The sequence below is a fragment of the Tyto alba genome, unplaced genomic scaffold (assembly GCF_018691265.1).
Source record: "Tyto alba isolate M040663 unplaced genomic scaffold, T.alba_DEE_v4.0 Super-Scaffold_8, whole genome shotgun sequence".
Classification (NCBI taxonomy): domain Eukaryota; kingdom Metazoa; phylum Chordata; class Aves; order Strigiformes; family Tytonidae; genus Tyto; species Tyto alba.
The window spans coordinates 169,447-193,951 of record NW_024881329.1 but is presented as its reverse complement, the minus strand read 5'-3'; the positions used below and the strand labels follow the sequence as shown (position 1 = coordinate 193,951).

General features: G+C 37.9%; 1 protein-coding gene across 1 annotated transcript; it reads left to right on the top strand.

The window, feature by feature from the left end:
• Window positions 1–300: 300 nt before the first annotated feature.
• GAL (galanin and GMAP prepropeptide) lies at window positions 301–8,895 on the top strand. Its single transcript, XM_042785148.1, has 6 exons — window positions 301–456; window positions 693–773; window positions 1,471–1,525; window positions 2,958–3,044; window positions 6,262–6,339; window positions 8,723–8,895. The coding sequence occupies exons 2-6, from the start codon at window positions 693–695 to the stop codon at window positions 8,773–8,775; spliced, it is 354 nt and encodes a 117-aa protein (XP_042641082.1). The 5' UTR covers window positions 301–456; the 3' UTR covers window positions 8,776–8,895.
• Window positions 8,896–24,505: the final 15,610 nt, after the last annotated feature.

Here is a 24,505-nt window from a genome sequence, read left to right as displayed (position 1 = left end):
CTAGTCTACTCGCGGGGGACAGCTACATCCCTAGGCTTTCACATACACACCAAAAAAAAAAAAAAAAAAAAAAAAAAAAAGAAGATATCTCAGATACAAAGCAGAAAGCAGCGAGGAAGTACAATAACGGAGTTTTGTCTCGGCTCCTTCTGCTGTGATGCAAGAACAGAGGGCATGAGCCACAAGGCAGTGGGTTGGCGAGGGGGAGATGACCCAGGGGAGGCGGAACGGAGGGGTGGGCGGCCCGGTTTCCCCCTCCCTCCACCCCCCCCCCGCCCCCGCGCGATCGCGCCGCAGCCCATAAAGGGCGGCGGGAGCCGCGGGTGGGCGCGTCGAGTTCCGCTCGTGCCGTGGACATGCAGTAGTGGCTGCTCCGCCGCCGTGGGACCGGTCCCCCCCGCGCCCGCCAGCACCGCCGGGACCCGCCGGGGACCGGCCGCCGCGCCCCGGCTCAAGGTACCCCCGGGGCCGCCCTGCCCCGCGGGAAGAAGGGTCACCCACGCTTCCCACCCGCGGCGGGGACGCCTGCGGGCTCCAGGGAGGGCGGAGCCGTAACTCGGAGCGTTTTGGTTTTGGTTTTGTTTGGGTTTTTGTTTGCCTTTTTTTTTTTTTTTTTTTTTTTTGGTTGTTGTTTTGTTTGTTTGTTTGTTTGTTTTGTTTGTTTTGTTCTGTTTATTTATTTTATCTTCCAGATGCAGAGGTGTGCTAGTTTCCTGTTTCTGTCTTTAATCCTCTTCGCCGCCCTGTCAGAAGCGTTCGGACTGGTTTTCTCAGTAAGTACGGGTCTCGCTGTTGAAGCTCCTGCCCATCGGGCAGCATCCCTGTCTCGGCTGGCAGGTAACAGCAAACCCTGCAGCGATACGCACTGTGTATATATGGGTTGGACAACATGCAGCACTTTTAAAATAACTTCGGGCAGTGAACAGGTTTTTAATTAAGAATTTGGGGCTTTTGAACACTAGCTCCCTTGTAACAAATAAGATGACTAAAGGAGAAAAGAGAGTGTCTAGTTTATAGACCAAAACTGAATGGATGTCCCATCTGACTCAGAAAAGGGGTCTACATATGGACTTTTTTATAAAGGGGCTGTCATGTAAATCCAAACAATTAAAAGAAAACATTGCTGTCCGCTAAGGCAATTATCAGGTGGTAATACAAACTTGGAGTATAAAGTTAAAATTTCTGCCTCCAAAGTGTGATTTGCAGTTTCAGTTACGTGGTATGAAATGTTTGTACCACATGGGTGTCGACAGCAAAACTATTGACTTAAATGGGGAGGGTACAAGAGTTCACCATTGATACTTGGTGAACTTCAATATTATTGGCTTTTATTTTTTACAGTATTTTGTGATTTCGAGCCTTTGGAAAGCACTTTCTGCTAAGAATATGTCCAACTGGGTCCTGTTTGCTCTGTCTTCAGAAAGCACTTTGTAGTTCATGCAATAACATATTTGCATTCTTTTCTTCAAGGCAAAAGAGAAAAGGGGCTGGACTTTGAATAGTGCTGGTTACCTACTTGGGCCACGTAAGTCAAGCAGTATTTTTTTTCTTCTTGTAAACCAGTTTGCTGTGGTATGCTACTCACTTTTCTGATTAATACAGTAATTTTGTCCAAACCTGTAAAACTGGAGAAGCTTGTTTGAGAAAATACTTGTTTAAATATTTGTTACATGCCTATTACAGAATTGAGTTGTCATAGACAGTAACTGCTCTTTTCTAAAGCAGAGCTGTGCTGGGAGGCTTTATATCCAGAGGCACATCAGGTGCTTTTGTGCTTTGTGCTTTTGAATGGCAATTTTCATATGACAAATATTCTTCCTCCTCCCTCCCCACCCCCACCAGAAGTGTTACAAAATCTTATAGCATCTTAGATATCAAGGGAAGAAAGACAAAATGTGGCATTTTGGCACTTTTTGATGCTTTTCAGATTTCACCTTTAAATCTATTTGAAAATGGCTTTGCTGCCTGGCTTTATTATACTTTTTATTTTATTTTAATTAAAGCAAAACAAATTAAAAAAATAACATGCAAACTCATGACTGTAAACATTAGCAGTTCATTGTGAAAAATATTTAATGTACAAGGTGGTTAAAATACAGGAACACATTGGTTTACAAAGATGGATAATCACAAATGTAAATTATAAGAAAAGTGAAATGCAGTGCTAAGCTGTCTCAAATATCTGTGCTTCTACCATTATTTCTTGTTAATGTAATAGCACTCATTACCAATGTTTTTATATTTTCAGTCTCAGTAATACACGACAATACTACAGATACTTACTATGACTCTTTTTATTATTGTCAACTAACCTTAAGAATACAAAAAAAAAAAAAAAATATTAACGCGTCTTAAGAGAATTAACCAGTTAATATAACTGGAAGTATATTTGCCCTGAAGCAGATCTGTCCAAATTGGCAAAGACACTGTGAGGAAATGTGCTTGTCAAAGTGCCATTTATCTAAGACTAGATGATAGGAATCATCCTTTGTTGCAGGTTGTATTCATCAGCTTTTACTGATAAAGGAAATGCCCATTGTAAGGGGGAGAGAAGAGCCAACAGGGGCATGTAAGATGTTTTTGAAGGTTATTCATGTAAACTTATCTGCAGTTTTCTGTTAAGCAAAGTCATTGGCAACATTCTCTAAAAATAACGGAGAGTAGCAAAAACAACTTCCCTAATTACATGTAAATGTACAAACTTACATCTTCTTTACAACTTCCTCTGAACTTAGTAACAGCTTCAGCAACTATGTAGTACAGGACTGGGTCTGTGAATGATGTAAATCATAAGCACAAATTCAGAAGAAAGATTATCTTTAGTGACACGTTAATTGCTTCTTTGTCATTTTGTACATTGAAAGTGCCCAACATGATCTTTTGAAATCCATGAAAAGCAAGCAATGTAGCAAAGATTGTTGTCAATTAACTCCTCTGATTTTTAATTTATTTACCAGATGCAGTAGATAACCACAGGTCTTTTAATGACAAACATGGTTTCACTGGTAAACGTGAAATACAGCCTGATGAGGATATTAAAACAGGTAATGAAATTCTGAAAGTTTGTATTGTTGATTTGTTTTTTATGTTTGGTAATTTATTTATTGTTACTGAGTTCACCAACTACCTAGATACAAGGTTATTCCTGCACTTTGATAAAAATCCTAATAAACATATGAAAGGAAGAAAAATGAAATTTGGCCATTCAGTATGCTCTTTGTGCATCGTCATAGTTTAAAGCATCTTGATGACTAGGGAAAAGTACCATAATTATGTTGCTTTTAAAGTATAATAGATGGTATTACTTTGAATAAACCTAGATTTTTCTTTTTATAAGTTCAAATAAGTATTTCAAATATCACCCTAGACACTTAAGTTGATTTTTTTCAGCAAAGAAGTACACCTATAATGAAATCTTTCAGTAGGGAAAGCTATAGAAACTGACAAATATATATATATTTTTTAATTCTGATATTCTAGTCTGTAACTAGACCTCAGAACTCTCTGGCACTGGTTATGTTGTAAGAGTCTTTACTATTGAAAAAAAAATCCATTTTATGTCTCATAATATTTCCCATGTTTAAACAAAATAGATTATTTTCATTAAAAGATTCAGAACCTGGTCAAAACCAAAGTCAAAACAACGTACTGTGGTGAGGTTGCCTGTACCAGAATTTAGTAAATGGCAATGAAAATGATGCAGCCTTATTCTGGATTCATCATACAAAGCCGGGCCTCTAAAATATATGTCTAGACTCCCTTTTTGAAGAGAAGCTGGCACTTTTAGGATTTAGTTTGAATACCTACTTCAGGATAAGATGTAGAAATTTCTAGAAAAAGCCTGTTTCTTTCTCCTGAGGAGAAACTAAATCTGCTGCTCTGAAGTGAGCTGGGATGATTCTCATCTTCAGATTGTCAAGGAGCAATCTGTTCCTCCCTGCAACCAAAGCGAGCAGTATGCACTCGAGTACTACTGCACCCATCGCGGCACCAATGGGGGAAGGTAAAGTCCCAGCTCCAGAGCTCTTGCAGCCTATTTTAAATCCGCTTAGCACAAAGCATATGTAGCTAACACCAAGTAAGTTAATAAAAAAATGAAATGTGCTTAATTACAATTTCATGGACATAATGACTTTGTAAATACAGCAGTTACATTAGTACCTGTCTTAGTTGTTACATTCTCAGGATTGCAAAGTTACATAGTGGGGTTTTGGTGTGTGGTGTTTTTTCGAAAAAGGGGGAGGAGGGAAGGAAGAACCTACTTCCTCAAACACTGCTGTAAAAATAGTATTTTCCCAGTCAGAAACAACATGAAAGAAGGCATTTGTAATCCACACGTGCAGCTCACATTGCAACATGTTGCCATTTGTGGATATGCTACCAGTTCCTTTCCGGGAACATGATCTTTAAGAGTTATGGAACTCTTGCCAGGTGCTGCTGCACCTCCACAATTACAGGTGAACCCAACCAAACTTGTCTGGATGGGACCTGAAAATTATATAACTGCCTCTGTTATGAATGTCATTTTAGATGCTTTTCTGTCATCAAAAGGTTTATTTGAAGCTAAAGTTTACTATAGAGTTCCCATTCAAAGAAGATTTGAATATTAAAAAAGGGATAAGGTAGTCAGAATTCTTATTTTAATTGAAAATTATTTTTTTAGCTAAATTATGCTGATTATTTACAAAATTATCTTAAAATGATAATATATATACACAAAGAATTCATGCAAAGGACTACTCTTTCTCCTTGAAGGAATGCTGCAAAATTCACAAGCTCTCCAGATAATACAGAAGAATTTGTAAACTGTATTAGTTACATAACACTAGGTTGAGGTGAAAAAAAAAAAAAAAATCTATGAGCTTAATTAGGAAAATCTTTAAATTCCAAGAGCATAACTGTTTCTTTGCTAGAGTCTGCAATTAATTTGCTATACAGAATTAAGGTCAATAGCAGAGTATATAGAAATACACATGTACAATATGCTCAAGTCACTAAAGAAAAATATCTATCCAATAATTACTACATAGGTAATAAAATCTGGGTCAACAAACTACTAATATAATAATGATTAATCACCACAAAAATTCTTAACAGGTTAGGTGGGAATAAAAATTAAATTAAGGAAGACTTCAAATAATACAGGTATTATTAATAACAACATCTTTGTGTCAATTCGAAGACTGGAAGACAAGACTTTTAGATGCAAATTTCTTAAATGTGTTCTTAAATACTTACACTCTATATACCAGCAACCTTCATGTCCCTTACCACTCCCCATCAATATTTTTTATTTGTGCTGCAGAGCTCGGTCTGCCTTCTGACCTGTATATCACTGGAAGCCTGAATCTTCTCTTCCATTATGGAAGAATTCCTCCAAACATTCACCTGCTGCAGTCAGTCTTTCAGACTATTTTCTGAGATTAAAAACATCCCCTACGATAACATCAAAGAACAATATTTTTCAGTGATGTAATAATGAACTGTCAGCAGATACTGGTATCCATCCGTTCTGTATGCAGAGAACTAAAAATCTTAGGGAAATTACCTACCATTTGTTCTCTAATACAGAGCAATTATCTGTCCTGTTGATAAAATCAAGATGTCTCCTTTTTTTTTTTTTTTTCTTTTTCACTAATAGACACAGAAAAACTACTTCTCAGCCTCCCAAAGTGCAATAACAAGTCCCCAGGGAGCTTGATAAATTGGGCCATTTAAAAAGGCCTACTCCCACAAGATAAAAGAGTATATTGTATTAGATACATCTGCAAGAACATACCTTTCTGAGCTTTTAGTAAAGTTCCAGGCCTAGCTTTTGGGCTACAAATCACTTCTATATCACTTGAGCGGCTTATTGAGAACAAAGCCAGACTACATGAAGACTTTTTAACTGTTTTGCTAAATTTACATTTTTCTTCAATCTCAGGCTAGTGGACGCAAAGGGGAGAGTTGATAACAGAGGATAACTCTCTTCTACAACAGAACTCATAAGGCCTTAAAGACCATGACCAGTGAGATGTCAAAGCAGCTCCTATACAGCAATAGCATACAAAGCTGGGCATTTTTGATTCTGAGAATTGCAGTTACCTACATTAACTTGGCTTTGCTTTTCCATGAAATGAGGTTTTCCATTAAGGATATTAAGGAAAAGGAAATTTAAGATAGCTGTTTTTCAGAGTACTCATAAACCTAGCCACAATGTCACATACAACACATCTTTATACCATGTTAATGTTAATTAACAACCAACTTGTTTTATAGGGAATCTTGGAAGACCACTGGCTAATGAAAACATTGTGCGCACAGTAATTGAATTTTTGACTTACCTGCATCTTAAAGGTTGGTGAATACCTTTTTAATCTTTCATATTTTCTGGTGTGAAATTTCATGAGAAGATAGGATTATCCTTGAATGCACAAGTCTGCTACAGATTTGAGAGTGCAAGACTTTGAACAGCATCTCTGGAGGCAGGGAGGAACTGTCAATTCCATTTTAGTGCATTTAGGAATAGGTCTGACTGAGAGAGTGCAGGTAGTTCTGCCAAACTGCAGGTTAATGGGTATTCAACATAGCTGGGTTCTAATACCATTTGATTACTCTAGACACTGTGAAAATAATAATTGCTGCTGCTAAAATTGTACGGACCCAGCTTTTAGAAGCCAAATTAAGTTTAGTTTGTTGCTGAAGACAAACTAAATCCAGTCTGATTACACGGGAGTTAATGTAAAACAATTCAATAACAAATGGAATAAGACCTCAGTTTAATGCCAAGAACAGTTGGTTGAAATTCTGAAACACTTGTTAATGACAAAAGAAATACATCTCCCTTTCTACATGTATTCTACAATAAAGTCACAGCATAAAATTGCAACAACACTAAGCTGAGTCTTATCAAACAGCTCAAAATGCTCTAATAAAAACACTGTGGAGTCTCAAAACTGTGACAAGAATTGTAAAACTGAGCTTACAGCTGATTCTATAAGAATGATAACTTTATTATAGTGTTAGGTGAAGACAAATCTGGCTGCTTCTGAGTTTTCATTAGTTTTGCTTTTTAAAAAACAAAATAAACCTACAATTCTGAGCTTTTATAAACCTCTTCAGCCTTTCTAAAGCTATCTACAAAATGTCCAAAGACATAATATGTATTTGTGAAGAAAACAACAGGAGGGAAAAAAGTTACTTTGACTGCAAATATTTGAGGAATTCTCTGTCTCAGAAAGCAGACAATTCGATGAATCTGAAACTTCTATACTCTTACCTTTGCATACAACAAATTAGAAGCAATTTTGTGGCAAGTGTATGCTGTAGAATAGTAACAAAGAAATGAGTGGTACATTTGTATTTCAATTAAATTGTTAAAAAAGACTTTCAAGAGACCTGTTAATTTTCTTTGTGTCTAGGAAACAAAATTCTGTACCTCTTTGGCATAATTTTCTAAACAATTTGCATCTGCCCAAGTGAAAAAATTCTCACTACTGAAAATATCAATCCAGTGTTTATTGCATCAACTTTGCATTTGAAACAAAGAGTCTTTATGATTAATACTAAGGGCCTGAGATAATTCAAATATATTATGAATTATTGGCATGTATATTTACTGTGGACAAAGTACTAGCTTGTTTGTTCCGCCACTGTGAAGAAGGAGCCCTAAACACTCCTTTACACTGTTGAGCATTGAGCTCAAGCATGGGCTCTCTGAATAGTACTCTAAGAGCTGCTAAATTGGGCAAGAAAGTAAAATGCATCTCATAGAAATACAAATTACTTCTTCCCTGGGATGAATGAGCAAAAAAGGCAGTATTGTAATTCTAAGTAAAAATTGCTTGTTTGGGATATTGATGACAGGTGTTTCTATTCAGAAAAGATGGTATTATTATCTGTCCTCATAAAAAAAGGAATCTTCAGATCACATAAAATGCCTTTTCCCTGATCTAGATCTTGTATTCCCATGTTTCAAGAGACAGAAAATGTTATTATATTATCCCTTAACAGTATTTATTGGCAAGACCTAGTACAAACTGTTACACAACATCAGAACTATAGATTTAGAAAGTGAAAAACATACTTAATTATGGTAGAGACACTTCAACGTATTTGCTCAAATGAAAACTTACTACATTAAATATATTGGCTTAGGTATGTTCCTCTGGGTGGAGGGAGAAAACTTCCACTCATGGGATTCAGATTCAGGGAATGGTTATTCAGATTAGACATACATTTCGATCTGCAAGGTAAAGTGAATATTTTAACTGCTAAGGAGTATCTTGGCAATAACTAAAAGTGGCCTTCAGGTTTTTCTCTTGAAAGTTGCTCCCTCCAGCTTTAAAGGCTTCCCATACAGAGCGGGCTGTAGGATGGCAGCCATATTTGGGTAATATTAAAACTTTTGAGATGCTGCAATCCAGCAATATCAATTGACATATAAAACTGATATAATGTCATTGTTATTCTGTCACTGCTGTTTCTAAAAAGGTGAAATTACAGTAGGAAGATATTATTAACATTAAAAACAAAAACTTAATAGTTTATAAATTAATATATGAGAAGTTCAAGGATTTGCTTCTTATAGTTGACAGAAGAAAACCATAAAAATGTATACTACTGAAATTGGATTTATTTATTTAATTATTTAATTGCTAAGATTAATATGCATACTTACATATGTGTTAATTCTCTCTTTTTTTTTTTTTTTTTTTTTTTTTTTTTTGCCTTTTTACAGAGATGGGAGCACTTGACAAAGTACCATCACCGGAGGAAACAAATCAGTCTTGAAAAAGAATGCATTTTTATTTTGTTGTAGTGTAGATTTAGATTGAATTCTAAACAAAAGATCCAAATGAGCTGAAGATGGGAAGTATTGTTTGCATTAATCTGATAAATGGTAAACAGCAATCTGTCCTCTGGGTTTTTTGTCTGTTTATTTGTCATTTTTTTGTTTGGCCTTTTTTTTTTTTTTTTTTTCTCCTTCTCCTGTGATGTTATAGTGTAAAATTTTGCCTTGGTAAAATTTTTCTGTAGGTAAATGATAAAATAAAAATAAAGAGCAACTACATTGTTTCATTTTAAAATTAAATACATACCAGCACACAACACATTGTATACAAAGCCCAGGTTAAACTGTAAGATTACACTGAATCTATACTCTGCAAAGTTACAGTAAAATAATACATCAGTGCTACATACTGAGTACTTTAGCTGACTGAGAAAAAGAAGAACAGTGACTTCAAACTGCTGCCATACCGAATCTTTTTAGGTCACAGATCTGTCTGTATTTCTGTGCTTCATGGAAGCCTTACTTCCTCTTCGTATTTTCATAGACAAGAAATAAATTCATGTTCATTTTAAATTTCATACTATTTCCCTGTAATACACCAGCCCATTGACAGAAGCATACCTTCATGCAACACAAATTTAACCATTCTGTACAGGTAATAGGTTTACACAAATCCTATGGGAAGGATTCCTCTTCTTATGTCATCAAGAATACTGGATCTGTATTCTTTAATGAAGAAACTCTCCCATTCGCTCCAAGATTAAAAAAAAAATTATCTTATGAAATTCCTTAGTCTGAGTCCAGCAAAGCACTTGAATACATGCTTTATCCCTATGAAAGGGCTTTGATGTACCGGGACCAGAAAGCTAGGCCCATACACAATTAATATCATATTGTCGTGGTTTGGGCCTGGCCGGCAGCCAACCACCACGCAGCAGCTCTCTCTCCCTTCCCCTCCGGCAATGAGAAGGGACAGAGAGCCAGGTTTGGGGTTCGAGATAGGACTGGGGTGGGGAAAAATTCCCCTTTATGGTCACGAGCTAAAGGCAGACTTGTTAGGGGAAGAAAAAAAGAACATACATTTATTACAGACACTAACAACACATAACAGAGTAGGACAGTGAGAAGCATTGCCACATCTTGAGAACACCTTCCCCCCACCCCTCCCTTCTTCCCGGGCTCAGCTCTGCTCCCGATATCTCTACCTCCTCCCCCAGGGGCGCAGGGGCAGGGAATGGGGGGTGCAGGCAGTGCTGCCGCTTCTGTCATCTGCAGTGGGGGGAGCTGCTGGAAATTCTTCCCTCTGCTCCAGGGTGGTCCCCCTCTCACAGGAGACAGTCCTCCACAAACTTTCTCCGACATGAGTCCCTCCCATGGGCCGCAGCGTTCCCCACACTGCTCCATCATGGGTCACCAACTTTCTCCGACTGGATTCTCTCCCACGGCTGCAGCCCTTCCCGAGCTGCTCCGGCGTGGGACTCCCCCGCATGCTGCAATCCTCCCAGCGCTGAATTACAGCAGCGGGGCTGCCTTTTCCCATGAGACCCCGGCCTTCTTTGGCCACAGAACCTTGATCATTCAAGCAGAAGCCACAGGCCATAAATCAGTGTCTGCCCCACTGTAGATCTCATGGGTGGCAGGGGGGGCCGCCCTGCCGTCTCACCACAGGATACAGGGGGGTCTCTGCCCCGTCACACCTCCCCCCTCCTTTCTTCCTCCGTTCCTCCACTGACCTTGGTGTTCATGCAGCTGCAGGGACTCCTCCTCACAAGTCCGACTGCCCGTCACCACATCCCTTCTTAAATACGTTATCGCAGAGGCGCAGCTGATGGGGTCAATTTCCCAAACAGAAGTGGAGCTGGCTTGGAGCTGGGGGAGCTTCGAGAAGCTTCTCACAGGGGGCCGCCCCGATAGCCCCCTCCCCTGCCACCAAAAAACTCCACCACTCACTCAACCCAGGACACATATCAAGAATGAGGAAAAGTTTGAGAGGATACAGAATTATAGAAAGGTTTTTCACATTCAGATGACTTCCACTCTCTGCACAGTGCAATGAAATATCATCCTTTCAAAATGCTGCTGTGCACTAGAGTGCACAGACTGATAGAAATTTTGCAGAACATTATTAGATAATAAGTTTTTCACTGTTGGCATAGCAGAATACAGAATATCTAGTTTGAACCCACAAGATTATCTTACCTTATCAATCAGCTTGTGATCTTCCTCAGACTCTGCACTTCAGTCAAAGTTTTACTATTTTGTTTCATTTTAGTTTTGTTTTGATTAGTTTTGTTTTTTAAAAAAGTAATCAAAAAGTATACACTGCTAGTACATATGCTGCTAGTTCAACATTATTTGGTAATATGTGGGCTTTCAAAAGTGTGAAAAATAATAGAGTGAAATTTAACTTCTGTAATTTAGTATAATCCAGTAATTTCAAACTATCATTTTCACTAGTAATGTCCAGATTTCCCATCATAAACTTGAAGCAGAGCTCAGTAAAATCAAGACGTATTCTTTTCATTGACTTCCATGGACTTTGGTTCACTGACTGCTAGGAACTGGTATCCATTTGCAGAACTCAATAACTTTCTATGGCAAAGCAAACTCAATCTATGATCAAATAAAAAGAATATAATCTTAGTATTGAATTTCTATCATTTGAAATAGGATAAGAAATTGAGTTTAAAATTAGAAAACAGTTATTACTTAAATCAGCATTCTGTCAGGTCATTAAAGTTGGAATGATCTTGTTAGAATGTTTAATTGAAATTCTGAAATTTGAGATTATTTGAAATATTGTAAAACTCATCGGATCAAGTTCCTTGCCAGATTTACATCAGTGTCTAAGCAGAGAGTCCCACAAGTTCTTATTCATTGTGTTGCACTGCTATATGCATACATTATTGAAAACACAAAGGATCATTATAACCTAATTACCAAAAGCTGTCCACATAATTTCACTCAATAATTATTACATTCAAAGTGGTAATATTCCAAAATACAGAGAGAGGTAACATCTTCAGACTGTTTCTCACCCTCTACAGCTCTTACCTTTACAAAAATGAAGGGGAAAAAAATAATAGAGGCACACTTCTTGATCTATTTCAGTAACATTATTATTATATTAACATTCTTATTTTATTTAAAGCACGTCTCACATCACTACATCTCAGACCTAAATTCTGCAAATATTTGGAATGACATTTCTATAGTCAGCCTCTCAGACAAACACCTGATAAAAGACAGACTTTAAATCACAATTTGAAAGCAATTAGTTTCAGCAGGGCAAAAAGACAATAAAAAGATGTGGCAAGTTTCAGTAGGAAAAAAAAAATCCCTAACCATTTCCTCCTTGTTTCATTTATTTGCTCATTTGCATAAACTGTATCCCACTTCTGTGTAGGATTAGATCAAACACGTATCTGCACTAAAGCCAAAGGCCAAAGTCTAAAAAAATTGCATAGAACTTTGTTGTAATGTTTGCCAGAGATATGAAATTACCAGGCATGCAAATTTAACTCTGACAATGAACAGAAGGCTTGCATGATGCTGAATGATTGGACAATAAAATGGCAGATGAAATTAAATGCTGATGCAAGCAAATAATATACACAGATAAAAACAACTCTAATTTTGCATACACATAATGATGGTCTAAATTATCTCTGGAAAAATAGCTTAGACTCATTGTACACTATCCTTTAATAATGTCATGCTAAACTTCAGCAGCAGTTAGAAAGGCAAATGAAATGTTAGGAATTATAATGAAAAAGCAGCCAAAACCAAACCAGAGAACATCATTATGCCACCATTCCCAGCTTTGACACCAGTTACAGTTCTGATGAACTCATTGCAAAAAAAAAACCAAAACAAAACCCACCACTGTAGAACCAGAAAAATCTATAGAGAGAAGTCATGAATATCTTCAGCAACAGGGAACAACTCTTATACACACATAGTTGTGACTTTAGCTAGAGAAAGAGACTGGTAAGAAGAGACATGACATAGTCTTAAATGTCATGGTAAAAGTGCTTAGCGAATTCACTTCTTGTAACCCAGGATTTAAAATTAACTGATAAAAGGCTCAAGTAACATTTTTAAAACCTACCCCCACAAAAAGAAGTCCTTTTTCATACATCCCTTGATGAAATTGTGGCACTGACAGGCACATGACATTTTGGAAGCTATAGGTTCTGAAAATTATATTCATGGAAGAGAAGTCCTTCAAGGTGCAAATGAAGCCACTACCTCAAAAAAAGGTAAAAAGAAATAATTAAATTATTTCTTAGAACACATTACAGACATATGTGAACAGAGCTATAAAATAACCCTTAGAACCTGTTCCATAATTCAGGCATTAATTAAATAGGGCTTCATCATCTGCACTGCATCTGATGCCAGCTTACAAAACTTGGAAATTGCATATTTTTGGCTAAAAATTCTGCAGAAATTAACACTACCTATAGCCAAAAAGGCACAATTTTATACAGTGCTTCACCTGTCAGGTAGTATCACTAAGACTTACTTAAATGCAGATCAGTTCAGTGCAAAAGAGGGAATTTCTGTTGGCACAGCCGACATAAGCCTATGCAGGTTAGGAAGTCATTAGGCAGCTGACAGGATACGTGTATTTTCCCACCTGTCTACTCATGTAAAGGTCAGACTGCAATTAGCACAGGAACATTAGATAGGACTCAGAACACTAAGGACGTTTGAGGAAGCTTGATGCTGGGGTTGACGTGTTTCTGCTTTCAGTGTTAACATAGTTAAAACTACAGCGCTTTTTGTCTGACTAGAGCACTAACTTCCTAAGATAACAGGGAATCTTGGTGTGAGTTAGCTTACTAAAGATTCTGACGATATCTTAGCTGTTAATTTGCTTTTCAGACAAGATGAGGAGATACGATATGAGATAGTATATGAAGCGACACATTAATAACTCACAGAAAACCCAATTAAAGTATTTTTATATGATTTCAGAATACGTGATACAAAAAAGCAACAAGTTAGAAATGGGCACCAGGAAATACTTTGTAATTTATTCAGGATATAAATTACCTCAGGGGATTTCTAAAGCAGATACCATGACTAAAAGAAAGTTCAGAGCTGAGTGCTATTAACAGAGCAAATGATGTTTTCACCAATTAACAAAGTGCATTAACAGAGTGCAGTACTTCTACTATTTTATGTTCTGTCATTTATTTTTAAATAAATGCAAATAATAATTCTGATACTTATTTATGTGAGGACTGAGTATGACATGGACCAACCATAGAAAACTGCAACTCACAGATCGCTCTACTTCTTGGATTCAGTAGTTGGGTATACAAATGTCAACTGTTAAGATTTTTAATACCTCAGAGCACAAGGCATCTGTCAATTCATGTGCAGCATTTAGCACTGTGGAGAAATGAACTTTAAAAAGCCAGAGCTGAGCTGCAGAGGAGAATTATTCTATCTCCTTGCTTGTAAAGCACTACATTATTCCCAAATACTTGATCAAATTCCCTTGAGATTCAACTCAAGTATGTTCTATCATCTGTGGTATTTCTAATTAAATTGATCTCCACAGATTTTCCACTAATGAAGTACATATAAATCATACAGCCTTTCTGAGGGCGAGGAGACATGAGTCTTATATGGAATGTCTGTCTGAGGGGAAACTCTAAAATACCAAAATACAATCTATCACAAAACAGGATTAAAAGTTACCATTAATTTTGCTTTTTTTTGGGTTTTTTTGGTGCCTTTGGTATTGTTTCTAATATAAATATTGACTATTTATCACTTACAAACACTAAGTCATTAATTCAGAATGGATTTCTCCTATAATTTCCCCTTCAGAATGTTTATGAGGTTATATGTTTCCTTGAAATGATTCTATTTCATTAAAAATAATTCTATCAGAAAATAATTGATCTGATTTATGAACATTATGGTTATTATTTATATTTATCAATATTAAAGGTGGTATTTCTTGATAAGATTTAAAACTGAGGTTCTGATTATTTATGTCAATATAAGTTCCGATGTCATATTTGTGGAACATGTAGTCTTTGCTTACTATTTATTCAGTTGTCAGATGTCAATCGCACCCTGTTTCCCTAAACTCTATTCTGCAATAGGGTTGTCCTATTCCTCTTGAACTCCTAATCTAAAAGACAGTAGATTTAGGAATCATTAGCTTTCTGGTACTTTTCACATCTACTGTTCTCTGCAGCTATTAAAGCCATCCTCAAAGTAGTGTCTGAAGATTTGCATGAGAATTTTATGCACCGCTTCTGCAAATCAGTGTTTGGGGACACTTATCTTGGGTAACTTCTTTTAGGACTCTTCACAGGAGCTTTAGGCACTTGAGCTAAAGAAGGCAGTTCTGCTAAGTGAAGATCTGAATCACCTTCTGCTTTCTGCTAGATCTCTAGCTAGAGAGTGAGCCCTGGCTCTGAATCCAGAGTAACCTTTTAAAATAGGCATTTTTGTTTGTTTCTTCAAATCAAGCAGAATGAACCCAGGCCCTAAGCCTTAGAGAACCAGTCAGAGCAGACAGGAAAAATAACCATGTTTTACAGTGTTACATTTTTGTACCACTTTTCAAAACACAGTTTTGCAAATTGTGCTTGCTTGTCTTTCATGCTGGATAACCTACATAGTCACTGTTTAAAAATGCAGCTCTTCAAAGACAACATATGAGGCTCAAATCCCGACCTATGAAACTCAGTACAGTGGTGCTGATGTCCTTAAAAGTAGGTTTATTTATATCAGATAAGATCTGACCTTATCCAGTGGAGCAACGTTATAAAAAAATAACATTTTAATAAATCTCAGGTCTTATGGTGAATATAATTTCATAAATAAAAGCTATAGTTGCCCTCATTCCATAAACAATACTCCTCCTTCCCACCTGTTGCAAAGTACAATGTTCATTAGATCCTCCTGTTACTTTGGGCCTTCAGAACCATCTACTGATTCTAGCCATTAAGGAAATGATTCTGTGTCTGTGTATTATTTAGAAACATCCCTACATCTGTGAAATCTTAATTCATTTTATGTAGTTCAAACTGTGTAACATTTTTTTTTCTAAATTTTTACGTTTTTCTCTGTCTTTTGATCCATTTTTGTTTCAAGTCCTTTTTCAGTGCACATCACAGACTGTATTTTATCTCTCACCACAGTCCTCAAATATCTGTTTCCAAAATTCAGTTTGATTAAATATAATAGTTTTATTGTGTTAATCACCATTTTGATATTATTCTCCCCACTCTAGCTATTTATTAGCATAAGACACAAAAATTACCAATAATTCATATTTGTGACAGTGTTGACTAGCCAGATAGTCTTGTCTGGGTAAAGGAAAGCAGATGTAGCACATTTTTTTCCTTCTATGGTCTGTAGTATGTATTATGCATATGCATAATTCTTTGCCTCAGACAGGTAGAAAGGATGCTTTTCTTTGTGGGGAAAATTAAAAAAATCCTTTTACCACATTACCTTTTATGAATTCAGAGTGGAATCACATCTGTGGACAGACTTGAGATATATTTTTCAGAAGAATCAAAGCAATAAAGAATTCTAATCCCCTATTTTCAAAAGTGATTTAAGGACAGGTTTTTTTGAGACATTAATTTATTTTGAGATGCAGAAACACACTTGATCAGATTTATGAGAGCATGCAAGGAGGTCAGGGGTTGAACAACTAACAAGATTTGAACTGTCAATTATTTATATGCATTCTGAACCTTTATTGAAGCAGAATTTGTGTGCACTTATAAATCCAACTTGATACTAAGCTGAATCTTAGGATGACAAAATACATTAAAAAATATGACCCTTTGTAGGTGAAAGCCTGGTGAATGCTACTAACTTGTGCTATCAAAAGTTGGTCATTGTTACTATTGGTTTATGTATATCTAAGTACAAATGTGATGTTAGCCAGCAAATAAAATTATCTCATCAACATCTCAAGGCCAAAAAACTGCTAGCAAAATGTCAAGCAAATACATAGCAACATTGTAATTACAAGCTCTGGGCCCACACATAACGTGGGCCATATCTTTTGCTTACACAACACCCAACACCCTGCACTGGCAAATACAGTCACGCATGTGTGCATATGCCATGAACATGGCCAGGTGGAAGTTATGATGCAGACTTTGCCTAAATTTCCTCTGAAAGATTATAAGACTTCAGCACCATAATGCTTAAAATTGTACGAGAAATTGAGACTTGCATTTCCTTCTGAAAACTGTACCCTTGTGCTATGCAATCTGGGAGAATTTTTTGCAGAACTTCCAATTCAGTTTAGAAATAAAAATATTAAAATCACATAAAAACTTTAAACTATGACTTGCAACAGGAAAGACCTTCCTTCAGAAGAAGGAAAAGAAAAATTAAAAAACTGAACACTGAATATACATTTATGTTCCGACAAAATACAGAAAGCCCTGTATGCAAATCTGTGTATATGTGAACCATTCATCATTACCTGGTATCATGGCACTTCCCATCTGAGCTCCCTGGTACCATTTCCCAGCAAAATCAAAATCAGAGGGAATATGTACCACATTTTCCTGGGACCATTCGCTGTTCAGTTGTGCCAGCCCTGAAGCAATATTAGCAATTAGGGTTCTAATTCAGCCATGAGTTGATCACACATCTCAATAGAGTTGCTCTGTAAGGAGCCTTACAAGTTTTAATGACTGCATAGTTTTTGTTGACTTTCTAAATTAGGAAATATTAATTGCAAAAGAGCTTGGTAGAATAGAATTATAGAATCATAGAATATTCTGAGTTGGAAGAAATCCATAAGAATCATCAAGTCCAACTCCCTGCTCCTCAACGGGCTACCTAAAACTGAGCCATAAGACCAAAAGGATCATCCAGACACTCCTTGAACTCGGACAGGCTTGGTGCCCTGACCACTTCCTTGGGGAGCCTGTTCCAGTGACCGAAAACCCTCTCAGTGAAGAACCTTTGCCTGACGTCCAAGCTGAACTTCCCCTGATGCAGCTTCATTCCATTTCCACATCTACTGCTGGTCACCAGAGAGAGGACATCAGCACCTCCCCACTTCTGCCCCCCTTGAGGAAGTTGTAGACTGCGATGAGGGCACCCCTCAGCCTTTGCTTCTCCAAGCTGAACAAATCAAGGGACCAGCTCTCTAGTCCACCCAGATGGCTCTGTAAGGCCTCTCTACCCTTGAGGGAGTCCACAGTTCCTCCTAATTTAGTATCATTGGCAAACTTACTTAATATACATTCGACTTGTGCATCCAGATCCTTTATAAAAACATCAAACAAGCACTGGCCCTAGAATTGAGCCCCACTGGGGACTGGCTGCCAGCCTGAGGTAACCCCATTTATTTTAACTCTTTGAGCCGGACCCATCAGCCAACTGTTCACCCAACATATTATGGACTTCTCTAGCCGTGTGCTGAACATTTTGTCCAGAAGGATGCTGTGAGAGACAGTTATCAAAAGGTTTGCTAAAATCCAAAAAGCTCATGTCTACTGGCTTTCCTTGGCCAGCTAGGTGGGTGACCTTGTCATCAAGGAAATTAAGTTAGTTAAACAGGACTTTCCCCTGCTGAGCCTGTGTTGGCTGTGACCAAGGACTGCATTGTCTCTCAAGTGTTTTTCAATAACTCCCAGAATAACCTTCTCTCTGATTTTACCAGGCACTGAATTGAGACTGACACGCATGTAATTACTAGGGTCTTCCTTCTTACCCTTCTTGAAAACTGGGACAGCATTTGCCAGTTTCCAGTTGATGGAGACTTCTCCTGATTCCCAAGACCACTGAAAAATAATTGGAGAGAGGTCCTGCAGTAACGTCGGCCAGCTCTTTTAATACCCTGGGATGAATTTCACTGGGCCCCACAGACTTAAGTGCCTCCAGTGGGAGCAGCGAGTCCCAAACAAGTTCAGTCAGCTGGGAGTTTATTATCCCCCTAGTCACACGGTCTTCCAGCACAGGGTCCCAGAGGTTAGTTCCCATGGCCCATCACTACTGTTAAAGACAGAAGTGAAGAAGGCATTAAACGTCTCTGCTTTGTCTGCATCCCCATTTGTGAGGTGACCAACCTCCTAAAGTAGCAGACCAATGTTATCATCTCTGATTCTCCTCCTTTTGCTGTTAACATATTTTTAAAAGCCCTGTTTGTTGTCCTTCATAGAACTGTCCAGCTTGGAATCTAACGGAGCTTTGGTTGCTCCCTACAGTGGCAAACAGCATCTTTGTATTTGTCCCATGTCACCTGTCCTTTCTTTCAGTGTCCATACACTTTTCCACCTAAGTTCTAGAAGATCCCTGCTGAGCCAAGCTGGCCTTCTGCCCTGCTTGCTTGGTAGTTTACTGCTGCTGAGCTAGAATGCCAAAGGCTGGAATAGTACAAACAGAAATAATTTGTAGATTTCTGGGAAACAACATGGATTTATCCCAGTTGAAAATCCATTCTTAAGAGGTAATGAAGAGCAGATGTTTGATCAAACAGCTATTAAAGAGGATGACTTCATGTTGCTACCTGGATTATTTGTCTCCTTGAGGTTTTATTCTCACAGAGGCAAGCACTATAGCTGAAACTGGAAGCTACACTGTGCTGCCAGGATTTTCGGAACCAACCAAAAATAGGTAGCCATGCCTGTGGTATCTGGATATTTTTTTCATTTACAAAGCTACATAAAGTCTTTAAACTGCATTATTTGAAAGTAAGTGTATATCAGAAGGGACTCCATTTTGTGCTTATCTTGGGGCTGACAATTTTTTTTTTTCAAGTGAGTAAAGCAGGAATCTTGAAGATTGATGCTGCTGTTGGAGAGAGATACGTAGTGCAACTAATAAAGTTGCGTCAAGAGATGATTTCTATGCCTCTAACACAAGCAAGACAATGGCTTCTGGTAACATTTTCTCACAGCTTTGGCAGCTGTGGCTTTATTAATTTATACGAGAGAATCTATAGAGAATTCTAGACAAAACCTATTTTTATTCAGAAGCCAGTTCTTGCCCGACAAGGAATTATTCTGTCATCATATTCTTTCCTAACATAAATAAATAAAAATTTAAGTCAACCAATCTACCAAGGAAATGCCAGGAATTCCTTATAGAAAGACTTATTTTCCCACTTGCAAGTCCAATAATTCTTTAGCTTGTAAAGTTATTGGACAACAAAAAAATGCAAGAGGTCTTCTAAATTATTCTCTATTCCACAGCAAGATCAGCTGTTCATAAACCGTGTCTGAAGAGTTCTTGTTTTTAAGACCCCCAGCATTAAAGTCTTCATAATCCCTCCAACAAACTAGTCAGTGAGTGCTTCACTGCCCTTTCCTGTTAGAAAGCATTTCCTGATATAGAACTGAAATTTTCTTGCTGCCTTTTCTACCAAGCACATATTTTATTAACCATTCACACAGGAATAATTGTTCTCGTTGCTGTTACTAAATCAGTATGTTTCAAGACAGTTACTATATGCCCTCTCTCACAACTGTTTTGGATGCTGTTCCTAAAGGTAAATAGCCACAACTTGCTGAATTTTGAAGGATAACATGGTAAGGGTTTCCAGAAGAAAAGGTAAAAGTATTTGCAGGATCAAGGCTTATAGCTTTTCCTTTTAAAGAAATGGCTTTGATTTTGATTTTAAAATAATACACATAACGTGTTAGGGTTGGTTGTTCTTAATGGTTTAGCCCTCTGATTTTTGTGCGGCCAGGTGGAAGCAAAGGGCAACTCTAAAGCAGAGAAGGCTGCAGATTCCGAGGATGGCAGCGTGTGCCCGTGCCAGCCTGCCAAGAGCAGTAAGTGATGGCTAAACGGCCAGGTGGTGTCAATAGTGCTCTGAGGGGCGAAGCTCTGGCACCTGTAACAGGCCGTGTTTAAATCCATACAGATGTCTGAGACACCTGGAACTGTGATTACAAAGAACAGTAGTGACTTTGGAAATGGGGAAGTGAAAACAACTAATAAAATAGTGTGCTGCCTATTAGAAAAATGCTGTGGCTAAGCAATACATACCAACTGTAAACTGTTATTTTAAAGATGTCCTTGGATTAGCATGATAAAAATTAAGAACATCGTTGGAGTAAAGTCAGATAATGAAAAGCACGAGTCTTGTGCAGTGGTTGTCTGGATGCTTGACCAAGGTTTTGGTGAGAAATAATAGGAAAAAAACATTCTTAAGTTTTACACTAGGAGTAGGGAAGATTACAGTATAGTCCCCTCTTTGGAAAACAATCTTGTCATCAAGAAGTAATAAGACAGCTTCCAAAGTATATCTTTCTATTAGTGAAAACCTCACACTGCAAATAACCTTTCTTGTAAATCTGTCATCGAGTGACTACATGAGAATATTTCTTTTATTTAGTTACTTGAGGGAGCTATAATATCTTACTAGTCAGAGCACCAGCTTAAATACAGAAAAAAAAAATACATAAAGAAAATAAAAACTATTCCTTTTCCAGATTTGAAAAGTGTCACCCTAAGTGACTGTAATAGTTATTAATGTTGGGGTGACTGTGACAGCCTAAATGCCAATATCGCTTTGGAGGCAACTATCCATTTAGAGGTGGGCTCCTTTGAAAGGTCAGCGTAAAATCTTGTATGTGGAACTTTGGGAGTCACTGTCACAGATGCTACAAGGGAAGAAATATCTGCTCAGGGATATACAACTCCCAGGACTGTGCTGAAGCAAGATCTGAACAGAGAAACTCCAACACTGAAAATGTATTTGTATGTAATAAAAAAAAAAAAAAAAAAAAAAAATGACAGAGAGCAGTTACAACCCTCCAAAGCAATCAGTGAGCATTGCCTGGGAAGGAAACTGAAAACACGCAGCTACTTTCTGTTTCTGTGTTTCTCACAACTTGGTCAGCTACATGCAAACAAATCTTACTTAAAACCAAGCAGCATTTTATAAACTACTATGCCAACTCACCTGAACAGCTCTGAGATCCGTCTTTTTCTAAAACACTGTGAGCACAGCCAACAACCCCAGGACAGTCTACCAACAGCAGAATGTAGGGTTGGTGATTTGGATGAGAGAGAACTTCTGGATGTAGGTATAACATTTTACAAGAATCATAACTTTGGCACTTATTCCCTGGATTCTGCAACTTACTGTTCTTCACATTAAAGATTCCCATATTTCCTTTTGTGGACTAACACCACAGACACTGACAAAAGCTCAAAGCTGAGTGTTTGTGATAAAAGGCTTCAGTTTCAGGGACCGAGTTTGTGCATACCACTCTCTGGCAACCACTGATCTGAAAGAAGACTTGGGGATGAGGATAGATTTCAAAAGGGAATTATTATAGCAGTGTTCAAAGCATACTGAGCTAAATAAAGTAGAAGGTGTTTTTTTTAAGGTATGTGTCACGTCCCGCTCAGACAAGGGAGACAAGTGACTTAGATTCGTAAATCCCCAACAGAGTGGACAACGGTGAGACAAGCCTTAAACTCCATGCACAAACATTTACTAATTTTCTACAATGTATTAATGGGATAAATGATAATTGGCTAAGTATACAACAAATTATGGCAAGTGATATAGTATGCCTTGCATTACTTAAGGGTAATAAGGTAAAAGGGGGAAAAAAATGAAGAGAGGTAAAGAGAGAAAATAGAGAAATAGAGATCACAGGCCCAGGGTCCTGTGTTGGTCCCGTCCAAATTCATCAGGGATGCATCCGTCTTGCTTCTTTCTATCTATTGCTTGATCACTTGCTTCCTGCTCACTTGCTTCCATTGGCTCCTTGCCCTCCCTCAATTTATACACACTTGACTTGGGTCCATCCCCTAGGTTGACTCACATACCTATGTATTACATGTATGGGTAAGGTGCTTATTCAGGGGTGTCAACTTTAATATGCATTTAATGGATAATGGGGCAAAAGTCATTCACTGGACAGACAGCCCTTGAAAATTTACAAGATGCACCAGAGTAGAGCCATCCTGCTTTCACAGGATTCCCTCTTCCAGCTGCACCGTGTGCTAATCAGGTCACCTTATCAGCTCCAGACTTTACATTATTCACCTCATGACTATTACTTTCAAGTGTTTAAGGCATTCCTCATCTCAGAAGGCCTCTGCTCTCCCCCATCCCTTATCTCTTTCTCAGGCTGTTTTTCTCAGTCTCTGTCATTCTTAGGCTGTTTTCCTCAGCCCCTGTTTTGGGGAGTCACAAGTCAGCTCTCATAGTATGAAAAACAAGGATGTCTGCAAGAGGATATTCCAGTATGAACAGACTTGACATGTATTACTTTGGAGTGTTAGGAATTCAGGAGCAGGACTGATGTATAATGAAATAAGGAGAGAGGACATATGTGATGTCCCTGCAGACACTGAAATTCTGTCTCAACTGAACCTAGCATTACTTTCCTATCTGCAGAAAGTGGATTTGACTCATTATCAAGGAAGAGGGAGGGATAAAAGATTTTGGCCTCTAAAAGTGCCTTTAAAACCTTTTTCAAAAAAATGAGTCACAAATAACAGTAACACAACATTTGTAAATGTAAATATGCAAACATGGTGCAAACACCACTTTGGGACTGGTAGGTAGTTGTAGTTAAAAAGGAATCATGAGCTTTGAAAATGAAGACACTGAAATAATACAGGCCACTGTATCATTAATTTAAATAGCTAGTGAAAATAAGCAGAAAATATGCTGCTGCCACCCAAAATTTAATTCAAGCTATGGATCACTGATTACTTAATTGCAAATCTAGACCTAAATTTACCCACTAGCCAGAAGCACAAACTAGTGTTTGACTTGGAGATCTTTCTTAACAATCCTTTCTCTATTAGCCAACTGACTACTCATCAAATGTAAAGAATCATAGCCACTACTGTCATAAACAGGTCTCAGAAAAGGTTATCTCGGCACAGAGTCCAAAAAAGAAGTGGGGATCAAGAGGTCTTGGCTGACTCTAACAGATGATCCTGCAGGTCCCACTGGTGAATCTGGAAGCTGCATTATTGCCGTCAGTACCAGGAAATTATAGGGTGAAGATGCCAGGCTTTAGCTTTTGTATTTAGGTCCGACCTTTTCTGGCTGTGTCTCAAGGTGTTATAAATCCTCTAATTTAATGATTCAGACAGTACAGAGGTCATAACTAAACAGAGGGAAGAGATAAAGACCATCCTGTCTACTTACTCACTACAGCCTAATGCCTTAAAGATATACTGGTGACTAAGTTACTTAATGTGGAACAAGTACCCTCTCACTCTGAGAGGCCTCAAACCTGAAATGCAGGATATCAGAGACTGGTTATCCAAAAACCTGATGGAACTAAAGTAGGGAAAGGCTTCTGAAGGGTAATTTTTTCTGTGCTTTGAATCACACAAGGATACTGACCCCCAAAGCTGTGGTAGAAGAGTGGAGTGAATGACAATCAGACATTCATCAAGAGTGGATAAGCCAGCAGTAAAAGAGACAGACAGGCTTAGGTACTACTGTGGTCTTTTACATGTAAAAAAGGAACCATCTAGAACAAACTCTGTTCCTGACTGTAAAATTTCATCCTAGTTGCTAGTGAAACTCATCCAAGAAAAAGATAAATCAGTTAATTGCCACTGAATGAGATAATTAACACAGAGTTACTTTCTTCTGAGAGGAAAGAGGAGAGGGAGAACCAACCAATCAAGGCAATATCAAGAAGCAGCCTTTGATTCAAGGCTGCTGCTTATGTCATCTGCCAAGTTAAAGGGCAAAGGAAAGCAAAGCCTGAACAGTTATTTAAT